This window comes from Dicentrarchus labrax, unplaced genomic scaffold, assembly GCF_905237075.1.
Source record: "Dicentrarchus labrax unplaced genomic scaffold, dlabrax2021, whole genome shotgun sequence".
In the NCBI taxonomy this organism is placed as follows: Eukaryota; Metazoa; Chordata; class Actinopteri; family Moronidae; genus Dicentrarchus; species Dicentrarchus labrax.
In genome coordinates this window covers 19,905,133-19,923,620 of record NW_026136722.1, presented here as the reverse complement: position 1 = coordinate 19,923,620, position 18,488 = coordinate 19,905,133, and the positions used below count along the sequence as shown (strand labels likewise).

The following is an 18,488-nucleotide window of genomic DNA, read 5'->3' as shown; positions in this document are numbered from 1 at the left end:
CCATAATCTGAGGATCATTCGAACACCCTAACCTTCATCCTTCATATTTTGATATATGGAGTATTTCTGTTTGGTCCCCCAGTTAAACATTAAACATTCAGAGACAACAGTCTCTGTGACAGATACCATCCAACTGAACCACTTCCCAACATATTCTAGTACTTTTTCCCAAACTGCATGTAAAAATGTTCCAGTTTCAGTTTCCAACATAAAGTGTTGGTCCTGTGGCGTTCAGGAGTGAAATAAAGAGTAAAAATCACTGGAATCACATCTTTCTGATCCTCAGATATCTTCTTGTAACCTGTTAAAGGTTTTATAGAACAAAGTTGCTGTGTGTAAAATACAAAGCAGCTCCACAAACTCCCTCAACAGATTGTTGTCATACAGTCTACATCCAAAAGTTACCTTTACTTTCCAAATTATATTTATTTATTTTATATTCTATTTTAGAAAAAGACAAACTCCATTCAAGTAAAAATATATTAAATATTTTTTTTAAATGTATATTTAAATAAAATGAACAATTAAAAAAATAATAAATATATTAATAAATAAATACATATTAATTAATTAGGAATAAATAATCATAATTAATAATGATAGCTGTATTAAAGCTAAGCGAACAAATGACTAATAATAAATAAACAATAATTAGTTGCAGCTCTAGAAGCAGCTGACAGATGTTTGTTTACCTTGTTACAATAAACACAATATTGGAAATTAATTGATCAGACAAACATGTTTTGAGTCATAGAAAAGTTTTTTATTGACCAAGAAAACAAAATTCATCACATCAGGATCAGTCTGCGTGTGAAGACTCTCCCTCTGATTCACTTCAACATTTAACCTGGAGATCGACCTCCGTCCTAAAGCTCACCTCGGATCGGTTCAGGTGAAACGAGACGAGACCTTCGGCGAAAGGCAGACGGAAGGCACCATGTGACCGACCTCACAGACCAACACAGTGCCTTTAACGACAGATACGAACCCAGAAACACGACCTCCGACAGTCAGTCGCTCTACGCACACGTCTTTATAGGCACTTTAGTCTAAAGCAAACAGATTCACATCGACCGCATACATTTACAGCTCTTTATGTCGCCTGCAGCACTTTACAGCTGATTTCAAAGGATCCGCTTTTTTATTAAAGACGAGCAGAAGTTTCATCAGCAACTATTTAGAGAACAGATTCATTATTTAAGTTGAGCAAAAACACCAAATATCTGATTTTACAGCTTCGCTAACGTGAGGATTTTCTGCTTTATATCAGTAAAGTGAATCTCGTTGAGCTGCTGGTCGGACAGAACAACACACCTGAAGTTATGATGCATTTTTTACTGTTTTTATGATGTTAACAAATAATCAAAGAAATTGTCTGTAACATTATGATCTGTGTTCAGGGATGCACCAACTGATCTTTACTAAGCCGGGTCGGCTTAGTTGTTCAGACTTCTTTAGAAAAACCTTGAGTTTCAGAAACAAAAACAAAAAATTGTATATTTAATTTTCATTATTCGGGTGCTTGAAAACATTAAACCGTTTTTTGTTTTATGAAAAATTTTGAAAATACAATTTCTTTTGTTTCAAAAACGTAAAGATTCATTAAATCGAGAACACGGTATCTTCGTTAATTCACTTATATTTAATCATTTGTAATTTGCGTTAATGTTACGGAGGATCAAATAAAAAAAGACACGTCGAAAAAATCCATCAAACGTCAAAATACAGTGATTTATAAATGTATCAATTTTAGGTTAGGCTTGGAACGCCGCGTTACGACCGATTATTCCTCAGACCAGGCGTCAGTTGGCGCAGTATCGGCTTATCGTAGCCAGTGGTTTCATTTATATAATTGTTTGTGTTTATTTTACTCCTAAAAAATGTAAAACTTCAAAAACAAAAGGCAGGTCTCCTTTACTAGCCTGGGGTCTCAATTAGAGGCCTGGTCTAGGTCGCCAGCTTGTTGATTTATTAGAAGTTTTTACGGTACGTAGATATTTTACCAGATTATAATGTTTTTAATTATCTGAGCTCCGGCGATAAAAGCACAGGAACTTCAGTGTAAAATATCAATAACAGTAAAAAGTCGCCATGTCGTCTTTAAACGTCTCGTTTTGTTCGACAAACAATCCCAAACTGATTCAGATCAAAGACACACAAAGTAAAAACAAACAAAAGCTGGACAGATTTGCTTTAAAAGTTCTCAATAATAAAACTGCTGCTGATTAATTTTCTATCGATCAACTAATCAATAAGGTTTCAGCTCTAATTGCCAGGTTAATCAATAATAAAAACGTCTGTATTTACGTGAACAAGCAGCCTCGTCTACAGTTAATCACCGATTAGTAACTCACAGCTGCTAATTAACCAGATCCAGAACACTGCAGCAGTGCATTCTGGTAAATGTAGTACCCTCTACCCTCACAACATTTAGAAAGCCTCGTGCACCTCAGGCAGTCTGCACTCATATGGCATCTTCCTCCTCCTCTTCCTCACAAAGACTGCATTTCATACAGTCTAACACACCGACAGCAGGCACAGTTAAATGCTTTCACGTGTGTGTGTGTGTGTGTGTGTGTGTGTGTGTGTGTGTGTGTGTGTGTGTGAATAAAGTGACGCCTTCAGCTCCAGCAATCACAGAGGCAGACAGAGGACGCCATTTTAAAGAAACGCCACCAGAGTCGGATGCAGAGCAACATCTGGTTTTGGGGACAGAAGACTCGGACCTCTAGTTTTACATCCATCAGACCGATATTTACCTCCTCCAAGACGGAGAGGCTTATCCTCGTTGCACAGAAGGGGAATAAATTGATCTAATAATCATCTTATAATGAACCGCAGAGACTCTGGACTACAAATCTTCATCCAGGTTTAAGAAAACATTTCACATCATCATGATTTTAATTCTTTGGGTTGAAGGTTTTGATCCAAAGACGATCGTTGTCACATAATCGTCAATAATATGACAGAATTATGTTTCTACCACATCGTGCTGCCCTAGAATAAATAACAAAGAAACATCTGCTACTGATGAAAATTATTATTTAAACGTCACATCGGCCCTGAAAATATACACAAATGTGTCCATTAACTCCTTGTGCATAAAAACAGTTAGATATTTAATATTAAAGGAAGTCTTTAAGACTGATTGATCGGTATTGGCTGATGTGCGAAGATATAAAAATAGTAATAATGCAGAAAAATATCTTTTAGTGTTATTTTAGTTCACTGTATCACGGGACTGACTTTTGTTCCATCTTCTTGAGGGCATAAAACTCACACTTAAAATTTTAATAAATATATTTGTCGCGCTGTACAGATGAACTGTGGGAACTTACTGCCCCGTTAGCGTCCGAGCCAACGCCCGAGAGCATCCTTTTTTAGTTTGAGCTCGTCTCTTCGTGTCCTCCGGGATCGTTTAATGGCACCGACTGGAGAATGAGCGCCACCTACTGTTTACCAGCAGCAGTGGATGGAAACGTGGTTTCATTTGCATTTTCTTTTGCTGATTTGGTGTAAATTTGGTTAAAATATTTGCGCTACATGTGTGAACAGCCGAGCTAACAGTTAGCTGAACAGTGGGGGGGGGGTACGGAGAACAGAGAGACTGAGACGTGAGTTGTTAACCGTCATTCTGTGTCTGTCTGGTGCGATCTGGTCTTTATGAACCGGTTTCCAGCTGTGAAACTAGAAGGTCCGAGTGATCCTGATCCAGATGTGACGGCACAGAAACCTGCACAAGGCCAAACTCTGGTGGCTGAATGTGTCACAACCTTTACAAATACTCCCATTTCTCCACAAACTCACATCAGAAAGCAGCTCAGAGACTTTCAAAGCCCACACCGGGCTCCCAGAATCCCCCTCACCAGTCCGTTACTGGTTATAATGTCCTCACACTACAGAAGCTACAGACAAACATACTGATTGGTGTTGAAAAGCACAGTGGTGGCAGGTCTCCAGCAGACCCCCCCCGCCCCCCCCCTCCCCGCAGATCCTCCTCCTCAAACTACGACTCGCTCCTCGCCGGCCGCCGCCATCTCGTCCCTTTACCTAAACTAGACTAGAAGCGGTCGTGTCTGCGTTGGCGAGCGGAGGAGTCGCCTCCGGAGGCTGGACGGAGGCTGGAGGTCACCGCGACGAGCTCCTCTCCTTGCTGACGCAGTCGTCCTGGCTGCTGGTGTCCCCGTTGGCCGTCATGGCGCAGGTCCGTCTCTTCTTCCTGCGGTGGGACATGGCGTCGCCCTCGGAGCCCGACTCTGCCTGCAGGGAACAACGTGTACAGACGCTGTGACCGACTGATGTGTGTCACGACATGTTACATGTGGATTATGTTACAGATGGAGGCACCTGTTGGCAGCGCTAACTCCAGACTGACACTGAGCCCGAGGTTACACAGAGAGAGAGACAGAGGGCAGACTTTATGTCCCTTTATGTTAACTTCTAAACCTTTACCTGCTGAAAGACTTTAAGTTGTCTTACAGCTGATAGTAAATATATAATATGTATTATTACTTTACACCTTTAAGTGCATTAAACTAACTGAGAAGTTAACAGTTAATGTTTGTTTGTCTGAGCTCTGACTGCAGCTCTTTTAAAGACGACGTCTCAGTGTGTGCTCTTCTTCTGCACTGGTTTAATACCACTGACTGGAGAACTGGCGCCACCTGCTGCTCATCACCATGAATCAACTCTAAACATTAACACAAGAGCGGTGGATGAGCAGAAAAGGAGCAGTGTTTTGATGACAAACTGTGCTGCATGTGAAGGTAAACCAGGCTGATGTTAGAAAGGGAAAGTTTCCATCAGCTGGTTGAGCACAAGGTCTGAACGTGAGGGAACAATCGGCGGTCTACATCAGTGGACCAAGAGTGTGTGTGTGTGTGTGTGTGTGTGTGTGTGTGTGTTTGACCACGTACGTCGGAGTCAGAGTCGGAGGAGCTGGAGGAGGATGACGAGGAGTCACTGGAGCTGTCGGACGCGATGCCCGTCGACTCCTGAAGGTCCACTTTGTCTGCCAGAGCTGCCAGATCAGGTCTCTCCTGCTTCAAGACACTGAAACCACCGGGAGGACAACAATCCCGTCAGGGGTCGCTCAGACCGTCGACACGCAAACACACACACCTCAACTAATCAATAATATCTATTATATCTTTCTGATTACTTCTGAGTGCGCTGACACCTGCTCATACATGGTTTACCCAGAGACAGACATGAAGGAAAAACAGCTCCTAAATGATTACATTTATGCATTATGTAATATATATATTATTTGAATTGGGATGTTCCTGGTGAATCTGGTTAAATTTAGTCTAAAAGTAACACTCAGAAAAATGTAGCTCAATGTAAAGCTTTTTAAAACAAATCCAGTTAAAGTGGATCTCTAATCACATGATTAAAAAAGTGACTGAGTCCTTTTCACTTTTTAAAGCTTCGATATTCAGCTTTGGTTTTGCGTTTGAGGGACTTGCAGATGTCCTGGGATGAGTCTTATCTCTGGTGTGTGCTGCAGCAATCTAACCGTCACCATCTGCTCGGTGTGTTTGTGACGTGGCGGCGGCGTTGAGTCCTTACCGGTACCACTTCCTGGAGAGTTTGGGTCGCCCGCGGACTGTTTTGTGCCACACGATGGGGAAGTTGGTTGTGCTGGCAAAGTTCTGAGTGACGGCGATTGTCGTGTCCAGGTTGAGGACTACGTGCCACCACCCGCCTGCGGACACACAGCTAGTTACCATTAGCATCAGACAGAAGCACAAAAGACTGTTGCTTGAGTGTGTGTGTGTGTGTGTGTGTGTGTGTGTGTGTGTGTGTGTGTGTGTCTGATATGATGTTTAAAGCTACTGCGTCGTCCCTGTGGTCACATTATGTTGTAAACAAACTGGGAAGCTAATACACAACCCAACAAACAGTCAGATCCTCCTGTGAGGTTCTCAGCTTCTTGTTGTGTCTGTGGTTTAATCTACAGTCAGACAGGTGAGGTCTAAATCCTGAGTTTAATCCATCTTCATCATCATCAGCTCTGTTAGCATTAGCTGAATGTAGGTCACAGAGGTTCATACACAGCTGACGACACTGCAGGGCGACTGGTGTTTAATTACCGGCTCTCTGAGTCGCACTGAACTGGCACATACAGAATATTAAATATATTATTAAATAAAATACACAGTATGTCCAGACTTGAGTTATAAAGATGAAACAACCTCAGATGAACAATAAACGGTTAGAAACCTGACGCAGGAATATGAGGATGATGTTCCTTCACTGACCAGGCACAAAGACGGTCTCCCCGGGTTTCTGGAGGATCTCCAGCGGCGTGAACTCTGGAGGCCAGTTGGGCTGCTGCGTTCGTGGATAAACCACGTTGAACCAGGTGATAGCCTCGTCCTGCTGGTTGCCCCCGTCCTCTCTGGTCACCTTGATCAGCTCGCGGGGTGTGTTAGTGGGGAACAGACACCACCTCTTGTGCCCTTGAACCAGGGCGTTCCAGGCGCTGGTGCCCAGCGGGTCGATGTGGATGCCGGTGCCGGAGCGGGACGGGCCCATCACGAACCACCTGTGAGGAGACGATAAACCAAGGTGAGCTTCAACGTCACGTGATAGTCGCCTCTCTCATCAGCTGGAGGTGAATGAAAGTGATCGAACCTGTACGGCGGCCTGCGCTTCTCTCCTGCGAACTGGAACAGGTCGTCCCTGAAGAAGAGCGGCACCTGGTAGTCCTCCAGCAGCTTCCGGCGTTTGGCGTGTTCACCGTAGCTGCTGTCGAAGATGTAGAGCGGGCTGTCGTCCCTGGTGGTCTCCAGATACTCGATGTAGTACTTCATCTTCATCTTCACCGAGTACCCGTCGTTGTCCTCCCCGCACTTGAATTTCTGGTTGCGGTATTTGCGTTTGAGGCGCTCCATGGTCCATTTCTCCCGAGCGGGCCAGCTCTCCTGGCAGTTGAGCAGGACGACCGGCTTGTAAGGCCGCTCGAAGCGCCGGATGAACTCTTCAGGACTGAGGTGGAGGGTGTCCACACGCTCAACGTTGTCCTGTAACACAGCACATTGCAGTATGGTGTTACACAGCGTGCCGTCCTATTTATCTAAATGTTTAGCTGCTAAAGGAACACCCTAATCCAGAGATCTGGAATGAAAGAGTGAGAGAAGGTCAAACGTGTCCCATCTACTGACTTCCTGTGTCCGGCCCAAGAGGAGAGGGAGAGACCCTTCTGTGATAATTACAGACGCAGCTAACGATTATTAACGCCCTCAAAATGTCTTATTTTGTCCACAACCTAAAGTTTACTGTCATATAACAGTGTTTCTTAAGCTATTGGTAAACAGTAGAGCACTGTAGGTTGGAGAACCGCCGTCACAGAGGACTGAAGACACATTCGAGAAGATGAAGTCAAAATTGACTTTGTTGTTTAAGAATAGTTTTTTTCTTAAGAAATGAATTGATGATCAAAACAGTTGGTTTACTTTAACAGCTGACAACTAAAGATGAACTCTGAGATAACTCTTTATCTTTGTGTCTCTGGTTGAGGCTGAAGAACAGCTGCAGGTGTTTTTAATCACAACTTCTTTATCTTTCTGTGAGAAGAACAAACTGGAGCTGATATCAGGACACGAAGGGTGTGAGTATTTGAATACAGGTCAGCGCCGAGAGGAACTGATTTAAACAACCTCTTTCATAACCTGAGGACACACACACACACACACACACACACACACACACACACACACACACACAATGAGAGCTCGTCCTGATATTACAGCTTCTAAATACCTCTGCAGGTCTCCATTTTGTCTCCTGCCCTCCTGCTGACGGCAGGAAAGATCTGACAGCGAGCCTCCAGGATGCAGACCCGGTTTCAGCTCCTCTTAAAGGACAGACTCACAATGGTTTCAGGCTTTTCCTTCAGTTTATTAAGACCAGGATAGTGACGTTAGTGAAGCTTTGTAGACCAGGGTAACTGTGCTGTATTATAACACTGTTGTCTCACAGTTTATCAAAGCACTTGATAATGTTTGAACCATTAATTGTGGTTCACTGACAGCTTCATGGGCGGGTCACGAGGCCTTCTTGACTTTAAGGCATTTAAATAAACTAAATGTACATATAGGCCTATTGTTAGGTAAACTGTCTGACGAGCATCACTGGAATATGTTAATAAATAAGCTTATTAAGTATATATAACTCATAAGATTCATTAAAATATACAATACATTGTATAAAAACATGAACAGGAAATAATCTGCTCAACATTCATCACAACCTCTGCTTTATGTAAACGTTTATTCTCTATCTGAATAAAATATGAAACATCCATTAAAGATGTCACTTGGTTGAGTTAATTTACTGAATGATAGAGAATGGCTTGGTGAAGAATAAAGGTTGGGAAACAGTTAGATAAAAATATAAATCCATAAATGTAAACTGATGTTTAATTTGAGGCCACAGATCAGTTTGATTAATGATCAGTAAAATCTAAAGTCAGTAAAGGTTTGATGAATCATCAGGGTGTGAAATGAACTGATAATGATCCTAATAACTGATAATAATCGATAATAATCGATAATAACAGCAGCTCGGTGTCTACGTGACAAACCGCACTCCTCCTGTGAGCGGCGGCTAGCTAGCGTTAGCTCCAGTGACAGATCCCTCCGCGGTGCGGTGAGACAGATCCCTCCGCGGTGCGGTGAGACAGTTACCTTCACGGTGGGGTGAGACAGGTCGAAGGTCTCATGGTAGCCGTGTTTTATCCAGTCCAAGGAGTCCTTCAGCTCGGGCCTGGCGCTCCGCTTCGCCTCTTTAATCCTCTTCTTGCTCTTGTGGTTCATTCCTCTTCCCGCCTTCACACAACGTGCTACTGCTGCTCGGCTAGCTAGCACGCTAACCTGAGGCTAACGCTGCTACTGGGACACATTAGCCTGCACTGAGAGCCGGTATCACCTGGTTTATGTGATTAGACAACAGGAGCGCAGATCTGGTAGTGTGTTAGCCGCGTCGTCAGATCGATACCGGCACCGATAGATCGATAGAAACACTTTTAAAACCTGCCCGGTTTCATAAACAGCGAACAACAGACGCTTGCTAGCTCTGGCAGCGCGACGTCACACAGCGCCCGCCCCCTTTTGCGGGGCCAGAAAGCTGATTGGCCACAGCGTTCGCAGAAGGAAAACCGCTGATTGGACGGACTGTAGAACGTTGGTTCCCGCCAGGCTTTTACGTGGATGTGATTGGCTGTTAAAGTGTCCTTCTTGTTATTTTGGTGGATGCGGAAGTAGACATGAGCGTGGTCGCTAGTGTTATATTATCAAAATAAACGTCAAAGAAAAGAGTTAAAATGAATTTGCAGTCAGAAGATGAAGAGTCAGAGTGATAGCTGGTGATGTAATGATGAACAATGGACCCCGGTGGAGCCGAAGCACCGAACATAGCTTACAAAGAGTTCACGTTTGCAGACAGAAATAAAACCCCGCAGGAGTCTCTCTGTGTTTCCGTACCTGAGGTGAGTTTGAGTCTCTGATTATGGAGTTATACTGCAGGTACAGCACTTATTGATGATCCCCTCAACGAATCTCACTTCGACTCGTCATATGAGTCAGCCGTTGTCTTGGTAACGCGTTGTGCTGTGGCAGAATCGAGGCGTTAACGCCTGAAAAAGATGTGAATTTAAGTTAATTCTGTGTATGTAAATGGTATGCAGCCGTTAGAAGACACTACCGAGGCTTTATATGACACAATAGAGTCCTGTCTTTAATTCGGCACACATCCAGTACACAAATAATGTGTTTGTTTGATTCAAATCTGAACTTAGATAACTGGTATCCCCTTAATCACTCACTTACGGTACATTTAAGTGGTTCAATTATTGTGTATAAGTGTTTTTTAAATGCTAAAACAACAAACACATGTTAATATGATAGTTGAGACTCCTCTCTTTAATTCGGCATACATCCAGTACACAAATAAATCAGATTTGGACTAATTCAACTGGATTCCCTCCACTTATTGACCTTATTGAGGCTGATGAGCCACAGAAACTCAAACAACGTGCTGCAGGATGGATAATGTGGATTCTGATCTGAGCACTGTCTATAAGTCAACTGTGTAATATTGTGAATATCTCGTACAGTTGTGATAAAACATGCATGACATCCTTAAAATGTTTAATATCCTAGTTAAGATCAGTTGTCATTGGTTGTGTTGTAGTTAAGCTGCAGTTTAACCGTGGTTCTCAGGTTCTGGATCCACAGTATGGGATGTATGTGTGGCCCTGTGCGGTGGTGCTGGCCCAGTATCTGTGGACACAAAGAGAGGAGCTCAGAGACAAGACGGTGCTGGAGGTGAGAGGAGCCACATTTCATTTTTATTTCTCAGCTTCCAGAGAGTCGGTGGACAACCTGAGGTCTGTGTCCACAGCTCGGGGCCGGTGTGAGTCTGCCAGGTGTGGTGGCTGCGAGGTGCGGGGCTCAGGTGATCCTGTCGGACAGCGCTAGGACCCCGCTGTGTCTGGAGAACTGCCGGCGCAGCTGTGAAGCTAACGGCCTGCAGGATGTGGTCGTGTTGGGTCTCACCTGGGGGGAAATCTCACCGGATCTCGTCCTGCTTCCAGAGCTGGACATCATCCTGGGGTCCGACGTCTTCTACGAGCCACAAGGTTGGTTCCTCTATAGCAGGGGTTCCCAACCTGAGGGTCCAGACCCCCACTAGGGGTCGGCAGAGCTTCATGGGGTGGTTGCGAGGCCTTCTTGATTTTAAGGATAAGTCAGCTTTGGTTCACTTCTTCATCAGTCCTGTGAAGAAAAGTAAATGTAAACTGTGTAATAGAACAATGGCCAAGTGTCAGGAACAAGAAAACACTGATTGTGTCAGTAAAGAAGCATTTTAGTCTCTATGATTGTTCAGAAATATAAAAAATACAGAATACAGACAGAGAATTGTATAAAAAGTTCCCTAAACAGGAAATAATCTGCTCAGATCTCAAACTTCCTGCAGTTATTAATATCATTTAAAATATCCATCAAATATGAACCAGCTGCTCTAGAAGTATAAGATGTTCTACAGGCCCGACTTTATAGCTTAATATCTTTCTTTATGCGCTGTAATAGTAACACGTGTCCACATACTTTTGTCCATATAGTGAATATAAAACTTTTATAACCTGTTTCAGATTTTGAAGACGTCCTCGTGACGGTTGCTTTTCTTCTCAGAAAAAACCCCCGAGCTCAGTTCTGGACCACGTACCAAGAGAGGAGGTTCAGTATGAAAACAGTACATCTTTATCTGTAACTGGAGCTCTGTTCTGACCCTCCTCTTCCTCCTCTTCCTCCTCTGTGTGTTTCAGTGCCGACTGGTCCATTGAGGCTTTGCTGCACAGGTGGAAGCTGAGCTGCGTGGACGTTGAGCTGCAGACGTTCGGGGCAGATAAAGCTGAGCTGGCTGGATCGACGCTCCCCGGCAGCCACAGCGTCCTCATGCTGGTCATCACCCTGAACACGGGGCGCTGAATGGCTCCTCTGCTACGTGCTAAGCTCAGCTATGGTTACCAGATTAAAGTGATACGTCTGTATAGTCACATTCACATCTGTGTGTGTTGATGGTGATTAAAGGATCCATTTGTGTTTATTGTTGCAGTGTCTCTTTATTAGGGGTCGAGTAATGTTGGTGACATATTTTATATTTTATATTCAAAACTGAACAATGAATCCAAACAGTGAACTCAGTAACTGCAGGAAGTTTGTGTAAAATAAGAGATTCTGATGAATTCTGAGCAGATTATTTCCTGTTTAGGGAACTTTTTATACAATTCTGTCTGTATTCTGTATTTTTTATATTTTTAAACAAACAAACTTTATAGAATCCTTTTGTGTTTTCTTCTCCCTGACACTTGACCATTGTTCTATTAAACAAATTTACATTCACTTTTCTTCTTTCTTAAGTTTTCTTTACGCCTTAAACTCAAGAAGACCTTGCGACCCCCAGTGGGAGGTTGGGAACCATCTGCAGGCTTTGGTTCAGTGACGCATCCATAGTGAACATATTTTAGTCGTATTCACTCTTTAATGAAGTCTGAGCTGTTAATGTTTGTTATGTAACTGCAGACTGTTCATGTGACCTCATTTAAAGCTGCAGCAACATTCAGACTTCCTGTGTGTAAACTGGAGGGTTTGACTCTGTGGCTAAAACATGACGGAGCAAATAGTTCAAACTGATCCACTCTGTCCACACTGCAGTGAGTTCAGTCTCTGGATGTCCAACAGTCGCTGCCCCCTGCTGGTTGATCTCAGTTATCTCAGTAGTGACTGAACCCAGGATTCACTGATCAATACTGAGCTCCAGTCACTGGAAACAAACATTATGAGAGAGGAAGAACAACTCCAGAGTCATTTAAAAAGAAAAAGCTTTAATAGTCAAAATACTTCTTTTTAAAATCCATTGAAAACATTTCAACACATCAAAATCACCCAACTGCCACCACCACAATCACAGGTGCACCCTCTGGGTCTGAACAGGGTCTGAACAGGGTCTGAACAGGGACCCGGGTACACCCCACCACAGGTGAGTGCTTTACAAACACCTACAGGCGGAGGAGCCGCAGTCTGCTGCCAGTCGGCGAGACGATGAAGATCTCCAACTGCAGCTGGAACGTCTGGATCTGCAGGCTCTCCTCTTCATGCCCAGGTTAAACCTCGCCCGTCGGAGCTCAGCACGCTGCCGCCGTCTGTACGTCTAGTTCTGTCGCCAAGGAGGCCGTGGTCGGTTTCCAGGATAAGCCGTCCGAGTCACCCTGGATTGGAAAAACAAGACTTTGGTTACGGTTCAGTTGTGGAAGAAGTTCTGGATCAAATCATTAGTGTGAAGAAAGCTTCAGTTTTTAGACCATCATGTAGGAACAATCTAATATTTTTAACTAAATTAAAATACTTCAAAACCTTCAGAGACTCTTTATTGTGTGTTTGCTCTTTAATGTTGCAGCCCTGCCTCTAAAACACAACTACAGACAACAACAGCTTGAAAGTTTCACATTCAAAACATCATTTGGAAATCGGTCGATTTAAGGTATTAAGTTGATTCATAAAAGCACAAAGCACATTAAAATAAATCAGTAGCTTTACTGAGAACTGATCTAACAGCATTTTAAATTCAGCGCCCGGTGAACAAAGAGTTAACACTTCTATCAGGACATGTTGGCAGCAGAAGTCCACTTGTGGCAGTCTGAGCTGTGGAGGATGGGCAGTGAAAGGAAAACATCCTTAAAGGGAAAGTTCAGCTTGGAGAGTTTGTTTTTCATAACTAAGAACCAATCTGAAAACCTACCTACCCATCGCTCCTGCAGTCTCAGGTTTCATACACCAAACCTCATTAAGAAAACCGCCTATTTAAAGTTTCTGCTAAGTTGTGACAGTAATAAGTTCATACAATGATTCAGAGACTTAATGAGTCACAAAGAAAAGAGGAACTCTTAAATTCGGTCAGGAATTAAATCGACATGGACATAAAACAAACTCTTATTTGAGCACAAAATGAATCAGCTTTTGAATCACAACCGCTCACTGGAGTGCTGTGGAGGAAGAGATTCTGTAAGGGGAATGTTGAACATTCCAAGGGTCCATATGCCAGATGTCATTAAGAAAATTGCTAATTAAAGAATTGACTAACTCTGTTTAAGTACAGAGCTCATTAAATTATTCCTCAACTTCAGCAAACACAAATATAAGACTCACTCTTTAATTCGGCAGCAGTTCAATTCAACATGAACAGATATTAAACACTGATTTCAGTAGAAACAGGCTCACCTCTGTATTCATTCCTTGGCTTTCTTCTCGCTGTTTTGGAGCTTCTCCACAATCTTGCGCTCATGTCCGGACGGGTTGGGTCGGTTGGTGTTCTCACTGGCCTCCTTCTTGGTCCTGCCTTTACGGGCCGAACCTTCTGTTGGGACAAAAACACATTTTAACACAAGTTTGGAGGGAAAACTGAAAACTAGGAGTGAAAAGAAAAAGCTCACCTGCGTATTTATCGGTCAGATTATAATATTCATACTGATCGTAATACTCGTCTTCAAAGCTGGTGGGCTTCAGGTTCTTCACGTCGACGTGACTCATGTTTGTTTCTGAGAGTTTGGCTCCAAGAAAGAAAGTTTGTCAACCTTCAGAAAACAACAACAACAACAACAACAACAACAACAACAACAACAGTCGCTAAAATCAGCAGAAAACCAGATGGACCTCTGAACGCTTCTCTCTGAGGAGGAACACAAGATGTGCTTCCAGAGGTTGCTGAGTGGATTTATAACGGAGACATTGAGCTCCTCCCTCTCCTCACAGACAGACAGACAGGCAGACAGACAGGCAGACAGACACTCCCTCTCTCTGCTGCAGAAATGTTGCATCAGTCATTAAAGCTGCAGAATAACAAGAGTTTAATGTTTAATGAGGAACTCTGTTTATTGGCTCCATTAACGTCCATTAACATTCACTGCACTGCTGTTCATCACTCTCTACTCCTCTACACCTCTCTGTACCTTTACTCCATTACATTATTCTTTAGTTACTCTAATGTTTTTACACATGGAGAGTTTATTATATGTTTTATTATTAAACCACCCAACAGTTGATAGAGGTTGAGGTTAGGACACATTTAGTTTGACAGGAAAACACAATAATTGGATTTTAATATAAAAATGCAAAGAAACTGAGTTTTTGTGAATGTTTTGATCATAAATTGTTAAATAAGTGAAGAATATAACTGAGGATGTGACCTTAAAGGGTTAAAATGATTTCTTATTTCACCTGGACTTTATATACATCGTCTAATAGAACAAGAGTAGAGCATCAGGAACTAGAAACAGGAGCTGATTAAGTCTGTATGATAGTTAATATTTGAACCTAACGTCCTACAGTTGACTCTCCTCCAGACTCTGACCTTCTCTGCACCAGACACACATTATTTATCAGCAGCTGCACTCTTCACACAGCCCTGACCTCATCCAGTGTGTGTGTGTGTGTGTGTCTGTGTGTGTGTGTGTGTGTGTGTGTGTGTGTGTGTGTGTTGTTATCGCTGTCAAACGCCTCGTGACATTTCTTAAAACCACCTTTGGACTGAACTTATCAGAGAGAGAAAGTACAGTCGCTCTTTATAACGACAAACCTGCAACAATATAACAACACACACTGAGGCTTATTTATTTATTTATTTATTTATTTATTTATTTATTATTTTATTATTTTACAAAAGGAAAGCATACAACACCCCCAGCAGGTGAACATCCTGTATGTTTGAGATTATAGCTCAGGACTCTCTGCTATCAGTTTATAACAAAGTGTTTGTAGGAGCAGATTTGAAGCTTTAGGTGTCGCAGCATTAAACTACATCCAGTGAGAGTCTGCACCCAGAGATCCTCGTCCCTTCGGTATCACAGAGCTCTGGTTCCTGTACCAGTGCAGATCTACCTGAGAGTGCCACAGTATCACAGCTCTCTGTCAATCATTTTATTATTAATTAAACCTGTCTGCATTTCTCTCTCTCTCTTAAGACCTCCTCAGACGTTAATAAAAGCGTGTTTCCTTTCAGAGCTGTGATCCTGTTCCAGTATCTGAGTCCTGAATATGAGTGCTGATTGTCTAAGGCGGGCCAGGGTTCAGCTCCACGGCTGCCAGGACTTCATCAAACTCTTTACTGGGAGTTATAAAGATATAAATCAGTTTCTGTCAATTAAATCTCCAACATAAACGATTTCATCCACCCAGTAAAATGTTCTTCTGAGGGTTGTTTTATGCCACAACGACGTTCTTTTATTTAACATGTTATTAATCAGGGCTCAGAGCTAACTCAGCTAATGGTACGCTCCAGGTCGACCAATACAAAGAGCTCCAGCCAGGTTAGCCATTAGCAGCTGTTAGCTTTAACAACAACCGATCTGTGTGTACGACTGATTCAATGAGACACAACAAACAGAAGAGCTAATAAACACTTCAGGAGACCTTTCTACGGCAAAAAGGAAAACACAACAACCTGTTTATTGTTGTGTTTTGTTGTTTTGTTGTTTTGTTTTGCACTCTAAAGCCACCGTACGTTCCAGCTGTTAAACTGTCTTTAAGGTTTATTTTAGTGTTGTTCCGCTCTGACTGGTTCCTTCCAGCTCAGTGATTCACTGTAGATGATGATGGAGGATGTGAAGGTCTGTAATTACAACAGGAGTTTCCCTCCGCTCTTACTAACAACGACTCTTATGTTCAAATCCACTCAGACTGTACTCAGTACGTTTTATATATATATACTTCTTGTTGTTGTTGTTGTTGTTGTTGTTGTTTTTAGGTTTTTTATTGTAAGTAAACTGTGTGAGAGAGTGAAAACTGCAATAAGAGATGGGACTGTAGGAACAAACCCTGGGTTCTGACTGGAGGGGACAACAACAACTCTACTGGATCAGAAGTTATAAAGTTGTTTATTATTGACTCATAATGTTTCACTAACAGCTGTTTGTGAACCTCTCCTGTAAAGTCTGGAAACATCTGGAAGCTTCGTGAGAGTTTCCTCCTGAGTGCGACGTGCAGGACGAGCTGAGAGACAAACAGGCTGCAGTCACACTGACTCATCAACCTTCAGTCAGAGCGGAGGTTTTGTTCTCGTCACCCTCCTGATGAGACTCAGTAAATATTTGCAGGAATATGAGCCGACCTGTCTGAGTGTGTTAACGCATGCCCTCAGTTCTGTCTGTGCAGGTGTGTCCACACACACACCTCAAACGTGTGTGTGTGGACACGTTTCAGGTGTGTGTGTGTGTGTGTGTGTGTGTGTGTGTGTGTGTGTGTGTGTGTGTGTGTGTGTGTGTACATACTGGGTGTAAACCAGGTTCCAGGATAAGATATCAGCTTTATGGTCACCACACATGATTTTAACCTCGTTTTAAAAAGGTCATTAATGTTTATTGACTGTTGTTCCGTTCAGATCACTGTTGATGTTTTCAGTTTAATCTTTATAATATCATACAATATAATATAATATGACATAATATAATATAATATAATATAATATGATATAATATAATATAATATAATATAATATAATATAATTTAATATAATATGATATAATATAATATAATATAATATAATATAATATGATATAATATAATATAATATGATATAATATAATATAATATAATATAATATAATATAATATAATATGATATAATATAATATAATATAATATGATATAATATAATATAATATAATATAATATGATATAATATAATATAATATAATATAATATAATATGATATAATATAATATAATATAATATGATATAATATAATATAATATAATATAATATGATATGATATAATATAATATAATATAATATAATATGATATAATATAATATAATATAATATGATTAATATAATATAATATAATATAATATAATATAATATAATATAATATGTATAATATAATATAATATAATATAATATAATATAATATGATATAATATAATATAATATAATATACATACAGTACAGTGGACCTTCAGTTCCACTGGTGGTTTTATAGGTTTTAAGTTCAATGATGCTTTTTGCCGCCATATAAACCCAGAATGTTGTAGCTGTCAGTTCATCTGAAAAGTTTACACCAAACTTCATTCAAAAATCTGTCAATTTAGAGACTGTTGTTTATTCAGGAGCCTAATAGGACATTAATCAAAACAAACAGGTTCCACATTATATTCAGCGACCATCCAATGTACCGAATATTAAAATCTATAACACAATTTGTTCTGGTTTTAATAACTGTTTCCCTTCTTATCTCTATCAAAAGCTTTGCCCTGTGCCTTAAAATGACAGTTTTTCTTATGGAGTTCTGTTTGTATCAATAATGTTCTGTGTGAGCATTAATGTGTTCGTCTGAAAGCTTTTAACCGCCAACGTTAATGAGCTCATTCAGTTTATCTGAAGGTTCGGTTGTTACAGTCGTTTATCTCACATTTTAAACGAAGATATTCACTCGTAAACACTTTCAGGACATCGAACCACAACAGACGTCGATCATTCATTCACTGGATGTTTATCAGTTTGTACATCTGACACAGGCCAAAGTACCGTCGGCCTCCCGGTGAACACAAACAAATACACTTTCATTAAGATTAAAAATAGACTTTGATTCAGATTTCTCTGTTTGTCTTTCACCTGCTGAATGTTCTGACATTTTATGTTTAAATAAGCAAATGAAGCAATAACTAATTAAAAATGTGACGTTTTTCAGACATTTCCAGAATATAAATCTGAACATTGGATAAAGTCAGAGTTCATTGTGTTGACATATTAGAGTTTAAGGTTTTTACTGAGGGAATCTGACTTTATTGCTCCATAAATATTAGAAAATACTGTCAGGAGCCAAAAAACAACAAAGCTCTCAGTAAAAACCTTCAGAAATCGGAATAAATAAGGAAAGTTTTGTGTCTGTAAAAGCTGCTGAAGTTCAGTTTATTGTAAAACTCACTACAGG

The 18,488-nt window shown here is 41.3% G+C and overlaps 3 protein-coding genes across 3 annotated transcripts; 1 reads left to right on the top strand and 2 right to left on the bottom strand.

Moving 5' to 3' along the window:
* Positions 1-741: 741 nt before the first annotated feature.
* On the bottom strand, positions 742-8,836 carry jmjd6 (jumonji domain containing 6, arginine demethylase and lysine hydroxylase). The gene is made up of 6 exons (XM_051387736.1): positions 8,694-8,836; positions 6,640-7,028; positions 6,264-6,550; positions 5,572-5,707; positions 4,917-5,052; positions 742-4,260 (listed from the first exon to the last, which is right to left on the bottom strand). The coding sequence occupies exons 1-6, from the start codon at positions 8,820-8,822 to the stop codon at positions 4,129-4,131; spliced, it is 1,209 nt and encodes a 402-aa protein (XP_051243696.1). The 5' UTR covers positions 8,823-8,836; the 3' UTR covers positions 742-4,128.
* A 264-nt stretch (positions 8,837-9,100) lies between these two features.
* LOC127356184 (histone-arginine methyltransferase METTL23) lies at positions 9,101-11,909 on the top strand. The gene is made up of 5 exons (XM_051387737.1): positions 9,101-9,493; positions 10,227-10,331; positions 10,408-10,645; positions 11,159-11,243; positions 11,333-11,909. The coding sequence occupies exons 1-5, from the start codon at positions 9,389-9,391 to the stop codon at positions 11,493-11,495; spliced, it is 696 nt and encodes a 231-aa protein (XP_051243697.1). The 5' UTR covers positions 9,101-9,388; the 3' UTR covers positions 11,496-11,909.
* A 462-nt stretch (positions 11,910-12,371) lies between these two features.
* On the bottom strand, positions 12,372-14,258 carry nupr1b (nuclear protein 1b). The gene is made up of 3 exons (XM_051387738.1): positions 13,997-14,258; positions 13,785-13,920; positions 12,372-12,775 (listed from the first exon to the last, which is right to left on the bottom strand). Exons 1-2 carry the CDS (start codon positions 14,091-14,093, stop codon positions 13,793-13,795), a joined length of 225 nt encoding a protein of 74 aa, XP_051243698.1. The 5' UTR covers positions 14,094-14,258; the 3' UTR covers positions 12,372-12,775; positions 13,785-13,792.
* Between the last annotated feature and the right edge of the window lie 4,230 nt (positions 14,259-18,488).

Bases quoted from the DNA above. Each gene is read 5' to 3' on its own strand.
- jmjd6 (XM_051387736.1), bottom strand. From the start codon at position 8,822: ATGAACCACAAGAGCAAGAAGAGGATTAAAGAGGCGAAGCGGAGCGCC. The intron at 6,551-6,639 runs GTTCGATCACTT...GTCTCCTCACAG, and splicing joins AAGCGCAGGCCGCCGTACAG to GTGGTTCGTGATGGGCCCGT. The intron at 5,708-6,263 runs GTCAGTGAAGGA...GTGTGTCCGCAG, and splicing joins GGAGACCGTCTTTGTGCCTG to GCGGGTGGTGGCACGTAGTC.
- LOC127356184 (XM_051387737.1), top strand. From the start codon at position 9,389: ATGGACCCCGGTGGAGCCGAAGCACCGAACATAGCTTACAAAGAGTTC. The intron at 9,494-10,226 runs GTGAGTTTGAGT...CGTGGTTCTCAG, and splicing joins TCTGTGTTTCCGTACCTGAG to GTTCTGGATCCACAGTATGG. The intron at 10,646-11,158 runs GTTGGTTCCTCT...AACCTGTTTCAG, and splicing joins CGTCTTCTACGAGCCACAAG to ATTTTGAAGACGTCCTCGTG.
- nupr1b (XM_051387738.1), bottom strand. From the start codon at position 14,093: ATGAGTCACGTCGACGTGAAGAACCTGAAGCCCACCAGCTTTGAAGAC. The intron at 13,921-13,996 runs GTGAGCTTTTTC...TTGTCCCAACAG, and splicing joins TCTGACCGATAAATACGCAG to AAGGTTCGGCCCGTAAAGGC.